At 40.6% G+C, this 14,684-nt stretch overlaps 1 protein-coding gene across 1 annotated transcript in view; it reads left to right on the top strand.

Annotated features, from left to right (window-relative positions):
* Window positions 1-14,684, top strand: part of TRABD2B (TraB domain containing 2B) — a 444,445-nt gene that overhangs the window by 234,376 nt on the left and 195,385 nt on the right. Inside the window, 1 exon segment of the mRNA XM_075320534.1 lies at window positions 9,326-9,472. Within this exon segment, the coding sequence (XP_075176649.1) occupies window positions 9,326-9,472 (147 nt within the window).

The following is a 14,684-nucleotide window of genomic DNA, read 5'->3' as shown; positions in this document are numbered from 1 at the left end:
GAATTAAATATCAAAGTGATATGGTATATATGAATAAGATATGGTATTAATGCCTTTAATATCAAAAAATATAAAGTGCTAAAATGTGCTAATTTTATAATAATTTTATAAAACTTTATACCTTCTTGTGTGATCAAAAATAATCCAGGCGTGCCGCTATTCCCCGACGCGCGTTTCAGCGATCCTTTTTGATATATATTGACATTTAATGGTGATTTTACACTTTATTTTTGATCATTAGTACTAGAAGAAAGTAAATTCACTCAAATACAAGATGTAGACCTGCCCCTAATACAACATTGTGACCTCCTAGCCCCAGGCTCGTCAGAGGTCTCTCCGGAGTGAGATATTCTCAGGATAGATAAATGAGTTAAAGACAGATAGATATCTATAATCACGTTAATGGATGAAAAAAAGGTCATCAAATTTTATATAGCTTCAAATATTATTGTTGTTTTAGAGATTTTTCTCTTTATATAACATCAGAAAACAAAAGACTTATTAGATGTCATAATTACCGGCTAAACCTTCCCCCAGCTTCCCAACCAAGGCTCAAATGACATACTGTATTCCTATAGTCTCATGCACCTGGAGGAACCGCACATATGGACTTTATACAGGGGGTGCACTCTCTGTGCCGCCACATGCTGCTTCAAAATGGCACCAACTTCTCACCGAAAAGGAATGTGAATACCTCTGTAAAAAGCAGCTTGCTATGATGTTTTTTTTTCCCTACAGATCTATCATAAAAGGCAACCTATGACCCTATATAATTGGAAGTTTAAGGATCTACAGTGTGAGCTCATAGACAGGAGTAATAATGAGAAATGACACAGAGAATAAGTATTCAGCACATGAAGAAAGAGAGGTGCAAAAAGCCATGGAAAGTCCTGACACCAGCTGAAATAATTTGTAATTAGTAAAACAATTTGTAATTAGAAAACAATTCTGCCACTAAGTGAAAAATAATGTCAGCTGGTTTAACTGATAGCCTATAAAAAGGTGTCTCATTACCAAGGTGTCACACAAGAAACATCTCATGGTGGGTAAAACCAGTGAGCTGTCTCAAGACATTCACAACCTTAGTGTTGCAAAACATCCTGATGGCATTGGTTATAGAAGAATTTCTACACTACTAAAGGTTCCAGTGAACGTTGTTAGGGCCATAATCTGGAGGTGGAAAGAACAAAATTTCATAATAAATTAACCTCGACCAGGTGCTCCTCACGAGATTTCAGACAGAGGAGTGAAAAAAATTGTAAGAAGAGTTGTCCAAGAGCCAATGACCACCTGTGGAGGACTACAGAAAGACCTTGAGTCAGCAGGTACAATTGTTTAAAAGAAAACAATAAGTAATGCACTCACCCTCCATGACCTGTATGCACGCTCCTGTATGCACACTCCTGTATGCACGCTCCTGTATGCACGCTCCTGTATGCACGCTCCTGTTTGCACGACCCTGTATGCACGCTTCTGTATGCACTCTCCTGTATGCACGCTCCTGTATGCACGCTCCTGTATGCACTCTCCTGTATGCACTCTCCTGTGTGCACGCTCCTGTATGCACTCTCCTGTATGCACGACCCTGTATGCACGCTCCTGTATGCACTCTCCTGTATGCACTCTCCTGTATGCACGCTCCTGTATGCACGCTCCTGTATGCACGCTCCTGTGTGCACGCTCCTGTGTGTACGCTCCTGTATGCACTCTCCTGTATGCACGCTCCTGTATGCACGCTACTGTATGCACGCTCCTGTATGCACGCTCCTGTATGCACACTCCTGTATGCACGCTCACCATGAAAAAAAACATATACTGAACAAAAAGCAGGTTCAAGAGCATTTAAAATTTGCTCATAAACATTTAGACAAAACTGTGAAATACTGGTCAGTTGAAACCAGTTATTTGGAGGCCATAATACTATGTTTGGAGGCCAAAAGGCAAATAATACCAAAACACCAGCAACAGTGAAATGTGGAGGTGGGAACATCATGGTGTGCGGCTATTTTTCAGCATACAGCACTGGCAAACGTCATATGACTGAAGGAAGGATGAATGGACAAATGTAACAAGACATTCTTGATAAAAATCTGCTGCCATCTACCAAGATGATGAAGATGAAACGAAGGTGGACATTTCAGTAAGACAATGATCCCAAACACACGGCCAAGGAAACCCTCTATTGGTTTCAGAGAGAGAAAATAAAGCTGCTAGAATGGCCGAGCCGATCACCGGACCAGAATCCAATAGATCTATGGAAGGAACTAAAATTCAGAATTCACAGAAGGAAAACATGAGACCTGCAGGATGTGAGTTTTGGACGGGGCCATTGCCTGTTTGTGTGGAAGAATGGGCCAAAATGGGGTCACTTGTGGGTGAGGTCCACTGTTTAGGTACAGACAACTTTGCGTTCAACAAGTGCAATGGCGTTCTTTCCCTTTTGAGCCCTGCTGTACCCAAACAGTAGATTTTCCCCACATTTGGTGAATCGGTTTTGGACGGGGCCATTGCCTTTTTGTGTGGAAGAATGGGCCAAAATCACACCTGAGCAATGCAGGACACTGGTTTCTCCATACAGGAGGTTTTTGTACGAAGTATTAAATAAATTTCAGTAAGTGTGTTCAATACTCTATCCCGTGTGGATTGGATGAGTTGTTACCGACATCTGGTGAGAAATTCATGTCATTAGCACCTTTAGAAATACACTTATAAAATTGGTTGTGTGTCCAACACTTATTTCCCCCAATATACATATATATATATATAACTTTTTTCCAGTAGCAATTTTTCTTTTTGCTGACATTTAAATCTCCCAGAGAGTCCCCCGATATTGGTCACAATAAATGCACTTGTTCTATCATCCATAGACCCCTGCACCTCCGAAAAATTTCACATCCATTCTACCATAATTGTGTGTCTACTGGTGTCAGCTTTTTTTTCCAAAGAACAAAGGGATGGTGTGTTTTCCTGGTGTCAAAGTTGGAAATGTAAGTAATTTTGTGGACATGGGAAGCTGCAGAGGAGAGTAATGCCCACATTCCTGAGGGACATGAAATGTATGTTACATGAATAAGGGTCAGTGTTGATTTGTGGGGCTGACAATCAGAGGCTTCCAGAGGAACAGGAAAAACTCTTTTAAGTTGCACTTCAATCATAGGCTGGACGCTCATACGGACATTTGGATATCCTGAGCGGGGGAGGGGGCTTCAAATTATGTGAGATATTATGCAAAATTTCCTGATAGCCAGCAAGTGTCATTAACTGTGATCATTTATTTTATATATATATATATATATATATATATATATATATATATATATATAAAAATATATATATATATATATATATATATATATATATATATATATATATATATATATATTCACTGTATATATCTGGCAGGTGTTGATATTTGAACCACATTTTCTATCTAAAACGTTGAGTAACTTTGTAAATACAGTACATTACACTACTTTCCTTGTAGTGATCCTGATTCACATTCTGTTGAATACTCCAGAGCTGAATTTATAATTCTGCAGGTTTTTTCTTAATAAATTCACTCTATTGTAAGACTTGAAAACTGTTTTCTATATTAAAAGTTGACTACCTTTGCAAAAAAAATAAATAAAATATTTTTTTCTACTTACCGTGATTGACATCCTACTTTATACTCCAGAGCTGAATTAGTAATTCTGCTGGTTTTTATTAGATATAGTCATCATGTTCAAACTTGAATGCGATTCCAAAAGTTGAGTAGCTTTGCAAATACATTTACTTGTCTTGTACTGATCCTGATTCATATCCTGTTGTATACTCCAGAGCTGCAATTATAATTCTGCATTATTTTTTCATTAATTCCCACTATATTCAGACTTGAAAACTATTTTCTATATTGCCGTAAACGTTGAGTACCTTTGCAAAAAAAGCCTTTTCATTTTTTTTTTCTACTTACCGTTATTGACATCCTACTTTATACTCCAGAGCTGAATTAGTAATTCTGCAGGTTTTTATTAGATATAGTCATCATGTTCAAACTTGAATGAAATTTTTAAAGTTGAGTACAGTAACTTTGCAAATACTTTCTATTACTTGCCTTGTATTGATTGATACTGATTTATATCCTTTTTTATACTTCAGAGCTGAACTCATGGTTCCACTGTTTTGGGTCAAAAAGGATATACGGTAAATCAGGATCAATCAATAAAAAGATGTTGATTCTGGTTTATATCCTTTTTATACTTCAGAGCTGAACTCATAGCTCCACTGTTTTGGATCAAAAAGAATATAAATCAGGATCAATAAATAAAAAAAAATATCTTGATCCTGATTTGTATCCTTTTTTATACTTCAACGCTGAACTCATAGTTCCACTGTTTTAGTTTTTTATTGATTGATCTTGATTTATATCCTTTTTGTACTCCAGAGCTGAACTCATAGTTCCACTCTTTTGGGTCAAAAAGGATATAAATCAGGATCAATCAATAAAAAGGTGTTGATTCTAGTTTATATCCTTTATATACTTCAGAGCTGAACTCATAGTTCCACTGTTTTGGTTTTTATTTATTGATTAATCTTGATTTATATCTTTTTTTATACTCCAGAGCTGAACTCATAGTTCCACTGTTTTGGGTCAAAGGGGATATAAATCAGGATCAATGAATAAAATAATATTGATTGATCCTGATTTATATCCTTTTTTTAAACTCCAGTGCTGAACTCATAGTTCCACTGCTTTGTTTTGTTTTATTGATTCATCCTGATTCATATCCTTTTTTATACTTATACTTATATTATACTATATTATATTATATACTACTATATTATATACTACTTATACTATATTTATACTTTTCTATACAGTTCCACTGTTTTGGGTCAAAAAGGATATCAATCAGGATCAATCAATAAAAAATATTGATTGATTCTGATTTATATCCTTTTTATACTTTAGAGCTGAACTCATAGTTCAACTATTTTGGTTTTTTTTTATTGAGTGATCCTGATTTATATCCTTTTTTTATACTCCAGAGCAGAACTCCTAGTTCAGCAAATATAAAGACTTTTACAGTTCTTTTTGTAGCAAAAATGTTCTTTATTGTAGTCTATAATAAAACAAAAAGTATTTGTCTTCACGTACCACATAGATAGCAATCCCGGGCGTGCATTGTGCTGATAGAGGATGGTTGCTATAGATTACATCATATTTGTTCTTTAGCCTCGATGTCGTCCAGTCAATATTTGGCAATTTTAATTTTAATGATTGATTTTAGAGGACATTAGCTGCACCTATGAAAAAGCAAAGTATCTACAAACGCAAGCCTTCCCCTCCCATAGCATTTATTGGGGTCTGGTAACCTTGGCGGGGGTCCTGTCACTAATATGTTGCTCTTGGAGACTGACGGGGGCTTTTCTCCGATCTTCTCGGCCCTGAATGTCGGGGTGACAGGGGGTGAAATCACTTTTTCATTAACTTTTAATGAGAAAAATGTTCTACATTAAATGAAAAGATGGGAACATTCTGCACTTGTTGATTCTATGAGCCCTAATCCTTAAAGGGAATGTCCATCTTTTAACACCATGTCATGTATAAGTCTAATATTCTGAATAATGTCTTAATATTTTTATATAGTGGTCACAGCTCTGGGTTTTTTTTGAGCCAGGGACAATCGACTGAGTATAGCTTAGATTAAATGATAAAACTCTGGCTGCTTAAAGGGTTTGTCCGGGACTTTACCACTGATGGAGTATCTTTAAGGTGTTTGATCGGTGGGAGTCTGTCACCCAGCACTTCACCGATCAGCTGTTCCATCTCAGTTGCGGAGCTCCATCGATGGAATAGTGGCCACAGCCAGGTCCTGAACATCCACCCCCGATTGATTCGAACAATGGGCAGATATAGAGCACCCAGCCGTGGCCACTATACAATGTACAGAGATGTCATGAGGCTCACTGCATGATGTGATCTCGTGGGAAATCTGGGATTAGAAGGTCACAGCGTGTTGTTGATCACAGATCCACTTTAGTGCACGCTCACCACTTACCTTGAGTTGGAGCATATTTAATTTCTTTCAGTACTGAAGGGGTTAAGGTTAATTTCTATCCTGCAGTGATCTCACAGGTAGTGGTAACCTCAGCTGCAGCCACTCCCTTCTGCTATAAGTTTCCACTCCTCACTCCTTCCTATGCCGGCTATAGCTCATACCTATGCTGTCCACTTGGAAGGAACCTGTCTTTGGAGAAAGCTGAGAGATCACTTCAGTTGCAGCTGGAGTGTTACTTGTTGTGTCTTTCCTACCTCGTGTTATTGCAGTGGCGAGACTAGTGTCTCACTGGCTCTTACTAGTCAGGGTAAGTCCAGGGTCAGGGAGGGCCTAGGCACATGATCCGCGTACAGGGGAAGGACCCGTCTAGGGACGTTAAGGATAGCAGTGATCAGCCTCAGGTGAGTGTCAGGAGGTGAACCCGCTACACTCTCCCTAGCACAAGGTCTTTCCATTGTGGTACTGTAGCGCCCAGGCAAGCGGGTACTCAATCCCGGGAGGTAACAAATGGAAATGTCACTCTGGTGGCCATTACCCGGACCCGTGCTCTGGGCCCCTTTTGTTAATGGGGGTTATTTACAGGGGAGATAAGAGTTTTTGTCATGTGACGCCACCTGTGGGTTGCAGTTAATGACAGAGAACCGCCACTGCACAATTGGGGTACTCCTAGAGCTGGTGGTAGTGGCAGCTGTGATGGTAGGCCCTCCGCAGGTAGGGCTGTGCCTGGGAGATGTAGAGAGGCAATAATGGAGACCAGTCTGTAGATTGTATTAAACAGTCCTCACTCATTGTGGACCCTCGCGTGCTGGTTCTGGTCCCCAGAGGACCAGTGCCAATGTAGAGACCCAGGTTGCTCTGTCCCTGGCACTCTCTGTAGATTGAGTCCCCGTAGCGTGGAGCGTCTGGGGATCCTGACTGTCCCTTGTGGGGTACAGTCTCCTTCTCTGTACAGCGAGCAGTACGGACCCTGCGGGGAGGTAAGTGTCCGAACCCCGATCCTAGTTTACTGCTGATGCCCCTGGATTATTTGGTTTGGTGAAGTCCGTGGAGGTGTCCTCACCGGGCAGGTATTTGCCAAACAGTCTAAAACTTTCACTTGACCTAGGGCCCTGTGCCCCGTGCATGCTCTGGTCCCAGCGGTATCTCGGTACCCGTCCTGGCGACCTCTCTCCTGTGCCGCCGGGGTCACCGTTACATGGACCCAGCTCCGGTACGTCTGCACACCTCTCCTGTGTGCTTCACTCTCCTCTGGCTACCACTGACTGACTGAACCCTCCCACCAGGCTGGCTATACCCAGGGACTCATTCCCATGGCGACCATCCTCTTACGTGGTTATCACTCTATGCCTGGTGTGGAGAGGAAAAGTAGGACTTAGATTGTGTTTTGGTGAATAAGGCTACTTTCACACATCCGGTTTTTGCTCTGCGGCACAATACGGCGCTCTGCAGAAAAACCGCAACCGTTTTTTTTACGCCGGTTGCGGGTTTTTTTGCATAGACTTACATTAGTGCCGTATTGTGCCGCATGGGCTTGCATTCGGTCCGGTTTTTGACGCATGCGGAAGATTTAGCCAATGCCGCGGCCGGATAGGACGTTCCCTGCAACGTTTTTTGCTCCGGCAAAAAAACCCGCATCGCGCCACATCCGGCCGCTGCGGCGCATTTTTCAATGCATGCCTATGGACACCGGATACGGCGCGATGCGGAAAAAAACGCATCCGGCCGCCGCATGCTGTTTCTTCGACTGCGCATGCTCAGTAGCATGCCGCAACCGGAAAAAAACGGACGGGCCGGATGTAAAAACTTATGCAAAGGATGCGGTGTTTTCGCCGCATCCGTTCCATAGGTTTCACAGCCGGATTGAGCCGCACTGCAAAAACCGGATGTGTGAAAGTAGCCTAAGGCACTGATACTCCAGTTCCCAGGGGGTAGGTCCTGTATCCCCAAGAGGATGCAGTTCCCTGTAGTGCCCTGAGTGTCTCAGGGGCGCTACAGTATTGCCTCGGTGTTACACCTCTCGCTAGGTGTATTTTCGGACCTGGCGAGACAGGTGTACTCACATCATGACAGCAGGTCTGAGCAGTTCAGGCAAGCAGCGACCCCGGCAATAGCAAGGTGTCGCACCCTCACCGATCACACATTGGTGACCTATCCTATGGATCAATATTAAAGTCCTGGACAATCCCTTTAATTAATACTGTTTAAATATTAAAGTCAATGTATACAAGGAAAGGCAGCAAGCTCCCCCTAGTGGTGGTAAACAACATTTTATCATTTGACTATTGCTTAGCAGGGGATTTGGAGCTCCGCGCCGGAAAAATTAAGCTGGTCTGCTTTAAAAAAAATAGAAATATTTAATTTGTTAATTAGCCGAGAACTTTAGACCTGGGCTGTTGGGGACAAGTGACAACCAATAAGAGCGCTGCGCTGCACATTGCAACTGCAACAGTCCGTATATGCTGCAATATGGGAATGGATCATACATCACTGCAACTACTCATACAACTTAGTTTGATTAAAAAAATAAAATCTGAGATTTTTCACCATTTAGAACAATCTTTTTTTTTGTATTTTAGTCTCAAGCAAATTTTTGCTGAACATTTTGCACCATCTGGCTTTTGTTGCCTTTTTGTGCCCCTCTACAGTCATTGTTTATGTGGTCTGTTGTTATAAATCAGCTGAAAGCCATAACCCCCCCCCCCCCCAGAAAAATACAGATAAAAGACTACAAACTCTCTTATCAGACAGTTAGGAAAGAGCTCACTGACTGATGCTCAGATAACTCATTCTTGAGCCAGTAATAGACAATGCAGCACAGGCTATAGACAGTGCAAAAGGTTTAATGAAACCAAATTGAAAAAAATATTTTTTACACTAAAACATTGTCCCCAAAAGGTGTAAAACCAAAATGTCAAGTAAAACACAGCGCTGCTTCCATCATACAGCTGGGAAATAATGGACTGTACAGTGCATAAATAATAGTGCCATACAATGCCTAAATAAATACCGTCATACAGTGCTTAACTGTTCCATATAAAAAATACTATAATTGTTCAAAGTATTATACAGTATATACTGGATATGGCTATCAGCCCTTATGTGAAGAGTAGACCCCTCGGGGGCGATTCCTCAGGTCTCACTCCCCAAAGGCCCGCCATGGGAGGGGAGTGCTAATGGTTGTTACTAATCTTTTAAGCACTTGAATTCCAAGATATGATTTTATTTATGTGTATTCTACGTATTTTATGAAGGGGAATAACATTGTTTTATTGTTGTGTTTCCAGGTTTTATTTGCTTTGAACCAGACATTGCTGCAACATGAAAGTCTCCGGGCAGGAAGCTTCCAAGCCCCCTACACCACCGAAGATCTCATAAAACACTACAACTGCGGAGACCTCAACTCCGTCATCTTCAACCACGATTCTTCACAGGTCTGTGCTCAATAAGTATCTGGGGAATGGGTTTCTTCTAGGAACATTTGTTGTTTGTCAATAAAAACACTGGTCAAACACTTTTCAGCAGCAATCAGCATGGAGGACATGATGGGCGCTGCTCTGCTGGGTGACATTCCTTATACACTGAGCAATCCAGGAATTAGGCAGTGGCTACTGAAGGGTCCCGGTGCCCCCAGGTGAGGAATAGTGATGTCACCATATGAGTGACATCACCCGGCTGAGTGGAGTCGAACGTAATCTACTTCAGATGGAGAATCACTGCGAGACCCCATTGTCTGCAGGCGGCATAAGAGGGTCTGCTAGCCCCGACACAGTCCAGACCTCCAGGCACTACTCAATAAAATTAATAAAATACTAATATAATGCACAATTTACCTTATTATATGAACAATCTAATTATATGCTTATTATATACTATAGCATTTTCAGCTTTTTTTGTCTACTTTTTGGTATTTTTTACTTGTTTTTTTTTACTTACAATTTATTTTTAATTTGTGCCTTTTTTGGTCTACTTTTTGGGGTTTTTCTCTTGCACTTTATTCTTTCATTTTGTACCTTTTTTCTACTTTTTGGTGTTATTTTGTCTATTTTTTGGTGTTTTTCTCTTGTGCGTTATTTTTTCAATTTGTGCCTTTTTTTGACTACTTTTTGGTGTTTTTCTTTTGTGCTTTATCCTTTCCATTTGTGCCTTTTTTCTACTTTTTGGTGTTATTTTGTCTATTTTTTGGTGTTTTTATCTTGTGCATTATTCTTTCAATTTGTGCCTTTTTTGACTACTTTTTGGTGTTTTTCTTTTGTGCTTTATCCTTTCCATTTGTGCCTTTTTTCTACTTTTTGGTGTTATTTTGTCTATTTTTTGGTGTTTTTCTCTTGTGCATTATTCTTTCAATTTGTGCCTTTTTTGACTACTTTTTGGTGTTTTTCTTTTGTGCTTTATCCTTTCCATTTGTGCCTTTTTTCTACTTTTTGGTGTTATTTTGTCTATTTTTTGGTGTTTTTATCTTGTGCATTATTCTTTCAATTTGTGCCTTTTTTGACTACTTTTTGGTGTTTTTCTTTTGTGCATTATCCTTTCCATTTGTGCCTTTTTTCTACTTTTTGGTGTTATTTTGTGATGTTTTTCTCTTATGCTTTATTCTTTCAATGTGTGCCTTTTTTTGTCTACTTTATGGTGTTTTTCTTTTGTGCTTTATCCTTTCAATTTGTGCTTTTTTCTACTTTTTGGGTTTTTGTGTCTATTTTTTGATGTTTTTCTTTTGTGCTTTATTCTTTCAATTTGTGCCTTTTTTGTCTACCTTTTGGTGTTTTTTTCTTGCACTTTATTCTTTCAGTTTATGCCTTTTTTCTACTTTTTGGTGTTTTTTTCTTGCACTTTAATCTTTGAATTTGTGCCCTTTTTTACTCGCTTTTATATGTGTTCTCCTGTTTTGTTTTGTTTTTTACCTGTTTTTTCATTGTTGTCGTGTTTGGAGTTTTTGACTGATTAATCAATTGCATCTTTTTAAAAAGTCGAATATACCCCAGTCCCTTCTACTGCAGTATTTTATGTACGTATGCCTGAATTTTTGGTGTAAATTTTGCGGGGTTTTTCTGCAGAGCATTTAATTTGCTTGCACTAAAAAAAAAGTTGTAAAAAAGGTTAAAGGCAAAAATAAAAAATAAAGCGCATTTTTGATTTTGTGAAAAATCTATGAACCGCGTGTGGGATTTTTAAGAATCTGAAACAAAAAAACATCAATGGAGGCAAAAAAAAGGAAAGTCACTTTATTACAACACAAATAATGAATCGGCAACTAAAACTCATGATGAAGAGCGTTCAAGTAGACTGAAAAATGAAATAGAATAAAGAGGAGACAACCCTTCTAGCAAAAGCAGAGACAGAAGAGGCCCCTGTGCAAGAACAATATATGGGCTCTTGGCAATCCAATAATCATGCACAACTCCACCTGCTTTGGAGGGGGTAACAGGCCCTCGGGCCCCGATGCGGCTGCTCAGGTCGCTCAGTGATATATCCACCCCTGCCTTTCAGTCATATCACAAATAACAACAGCACTCAGTAGACCAGAATCTGTGGCTCAAAGCCTTAGCTACTTGTAAAATGTTTGAAGATTGTTGGATCAAGTCCTGGGGTGGGGGAGATTAAAAAAAAATAAATTCCTTGAGGTCCCTTCCAACTCAACCAATCTACGATTCTATACATATAGATGGGATGATTTCGGAAAGCCTGCACTCACAGGGGTTAGACCAGATGGCCTTGAGCTCCTTCCAACTCTACCATTCTATGATTATACACATACAGTGCCTACAAGTAGTATTCAACCCCCTGCAGATTTACACATTCGGAATTAACTTGGCATTGTGACATTTGGACTGTAGATCAGCCTGGAAGTGTGAAATGCAGCAAAAAAGAATATTTTTTTTTTTTTTTTTTTTTTTTAAATTGTGAAAAGTTTATTCAGAGGGTCATTTATTATTCAACCCCTCAAACCACCAGAATTCTGTTTGGTTCCCCTAAAGTATTAAGAAGTATTTCAGGCACAAAGAACAATGAGCTTCACATGTTTGGATTAATTATCTCTTTTTCCAGCCTTTTCTGACTAATTAAGACCCTCCCCAAACTTGTGAACAGCACTCATACATGGTCAACATGGGAAAGACAAAGGAGCATTCCAAGGCCATCAGAGACAAGATCGTGGAGGGTCACAAGGCTGGCAAGGGGTACAAAACCCTTTCCAAGGAGTTGGGCCTACCTGTCTCCACTGTTGGGAGCATCATCCGGAAGTGGAAGGCTTATGGAACTACTGTTTGCCTTCCACGGCCTGGACAGCCTTTGAAAGTTTCCACCCGTGCCGAGGCCATGCTTGTCCGAAGAGTCAAGGCTAATTCAAGGACAACAAGGAAGGAGCTCCGGGAAGATCTCATGGCAGTGGGGACATTGGTTTCAGTCAATACCATAAGTAACGTACTCCACCGCAATGGTCTCCGTTCCAGACGAGCCCGTAAGGTACCTTTACTTTCAAAGCGTCATGTCAAGGCTCGTCTACAGTTTGCTCATGATCACTTGGAGAACTCTGAGACAGACTGGTTCAAGGTTCTCCGGTCTTATGAGACCAAGATCGAGATCTTTGGTGCCAACCACACACGTAACGTTTGGAGACTGGATGGCACTGCATACGACCCCAAGAATACCATCCCTACAGTCAAGCATGGTGGTGGCAGCATCATGCTGTGGGCCTGTTTCTCAGCCAAGGGGCCTGGCCATCTGGTCCGCATCCATGGGAAGATGGATAGCACGGCCTACCTGGAGATTTTGGCCAAGAACCTCCGCTCCTCCATCAAGGATCTTAAGATGGGTCGTCATTTCATCTTCCAACAAGACAACGACCCAAAGCACACAGCCAAGAAAACCAAGGCCTGGTTCAAGAGGGAAAAAAAAAATCAAGGTGTTGCAGTGGCGTAGTCAGTCTCCTGACCTTAACCCAATTGAAAACTTGTGGAAGGAGCTCAAGATTAAAGTCCACATGAGACACCCAAAGAACCTAGATAACTTGGAGAAGATCTGCATGGAGGAGTGGGCCAAGATAACTCCAGAGACCTGTGCCGGCCTGATCAGGTCTTATAAAAGACGATTATTAGCTGTAATTGCAAACAAGGGTTATTCCACAAAATATTAAACCTAGGGGTTGAATAATAATTGACCCACACTTTTATGTTGAAAATTTATTAAAATTTAACTGAGCAACATAACTTGTTGGTTTGTAAGATTTATGCATCTGTTAATAAATCCTGCTCTTGTTTGAAGTTTGCAGCCTCTAACTTATTTGCATCTTATCAAACCTGCTAAATCTGCAGGGGGTTGAAGACTACTTGTAGGCACTGTATAGTTGGAATGATTTAGGATAACCTACACCTGCAGAGGGTTGGACTCGATGACCCTTGAAGCTCCTTCCAACTCTACCATTCTAAGATTCTTTGATCCTCCATTAAATTGCAATATTCTATCCATCAAATGTGCCAAAACTGACAATGGAGGTCTATGAAACAGATGTGAAATCCTAATACATGGACAGTTGAGTCATCCTCATAGGATCATAGATGGTTATGGGTTATCTTCATGAGGCCACCGCTTTAACCAGATTATTTAAATTAGAAAAAAATAGTCTGTTCTCTTGTCTATAGGTTATATCTGATATTGCAGCCCAACTATATACATTTGTCATCCAATTAATGGGGTGTTTCCATCCCCAATCGTTGACCACTAATATATGGCCTCACTTTTTGAGTGGTGAAGGTCCAACCAAGGGAACACCACTGATCCTGAAAATGATCCGCATTGTCCATCCTTTCTCAGGATTGGGGGGGGTACCTGCGGATGGACCTCTAGGATGATATCTTACTTAATGAGATTAGCTCTTCCCATTTAGACACTTATTAGTCTTTGTTTCTGAATGGTGCGTCTTTGATAAAAGTAGTAGCCCATCTCCAAAACCCTCCCTAACTAGCCGGATCTGGGATCACAAATTTAAGCTGCATGGTGTCCATGGTGGCTGTCACCTGTTTTTTCTTCTACTTTAGAAACAGCTGAATAGAGTTTTTTAGCGGATGATTTTTCACATATTTTTCACAATCGTCTTCTGCTGACCATACACCCGTCCCTTGTGTGCCTTCTACCATGGGTATGTTACATCGGTCTGACACGAGTAACCTCTGCTCATGACTTTCTCTACCTTCCCCCTTTATGCCCTTATAACACAGTTCCTCCACACGTGGCTCTCATTTGCCCAGGGAAATAATGGGATTAGACCGCTGTCCCTCTGGTTGGCCCTCGTGAGCGCCAGGATTGTTGATTTGTCTGAAAAGATTTGGAAGGAATGTGCAGCAACAAAGCCCAATTATATGGACTTCCCGAGACTTTGCACATAAGTCCTCTCATCATAACGAAAGGCTTAAGAGCAATTCTTAGTTTATATTCAAAGGGAAACCCAGCGCATGGCCCGGTAGTCTAATGATTATCGAAATAAGTCGCTGCACTAACACACTCTCTACAACTAAGCCCTTTGAGGCATTCGCCACTCAGTGGCTTACTGCACATTACCCAATATAAAGAAGCCTTAAAGGGGATGTCCACTTAATATACTGATGCGATTCCACCATCTATCTCTAACTAAATGTTGTATGGTCCAAAATT

This window comes from Anomaloglossus baeobatrachus, chromosome 8 (genome assembly GCF_048569485.1).
Source record: "Anomaloglossus baeobatrachus isolate aAnoBae1 chromosome 8, aAnoBae1.hap1, whole genome shotgun sequence".
In the NCBI taxonomy this organism is placed as follows: Eukaryota; Metazoa; Chordata; class Amphibia; order Anura; family Aromobatidae; genus Anomaloglossus; species Anomaloglossus baeobatrachus.
Note: the sequence above shows the minus strand (reverse complement) of the source record. Positions and strands in the feature narration are given on the sequence as shown.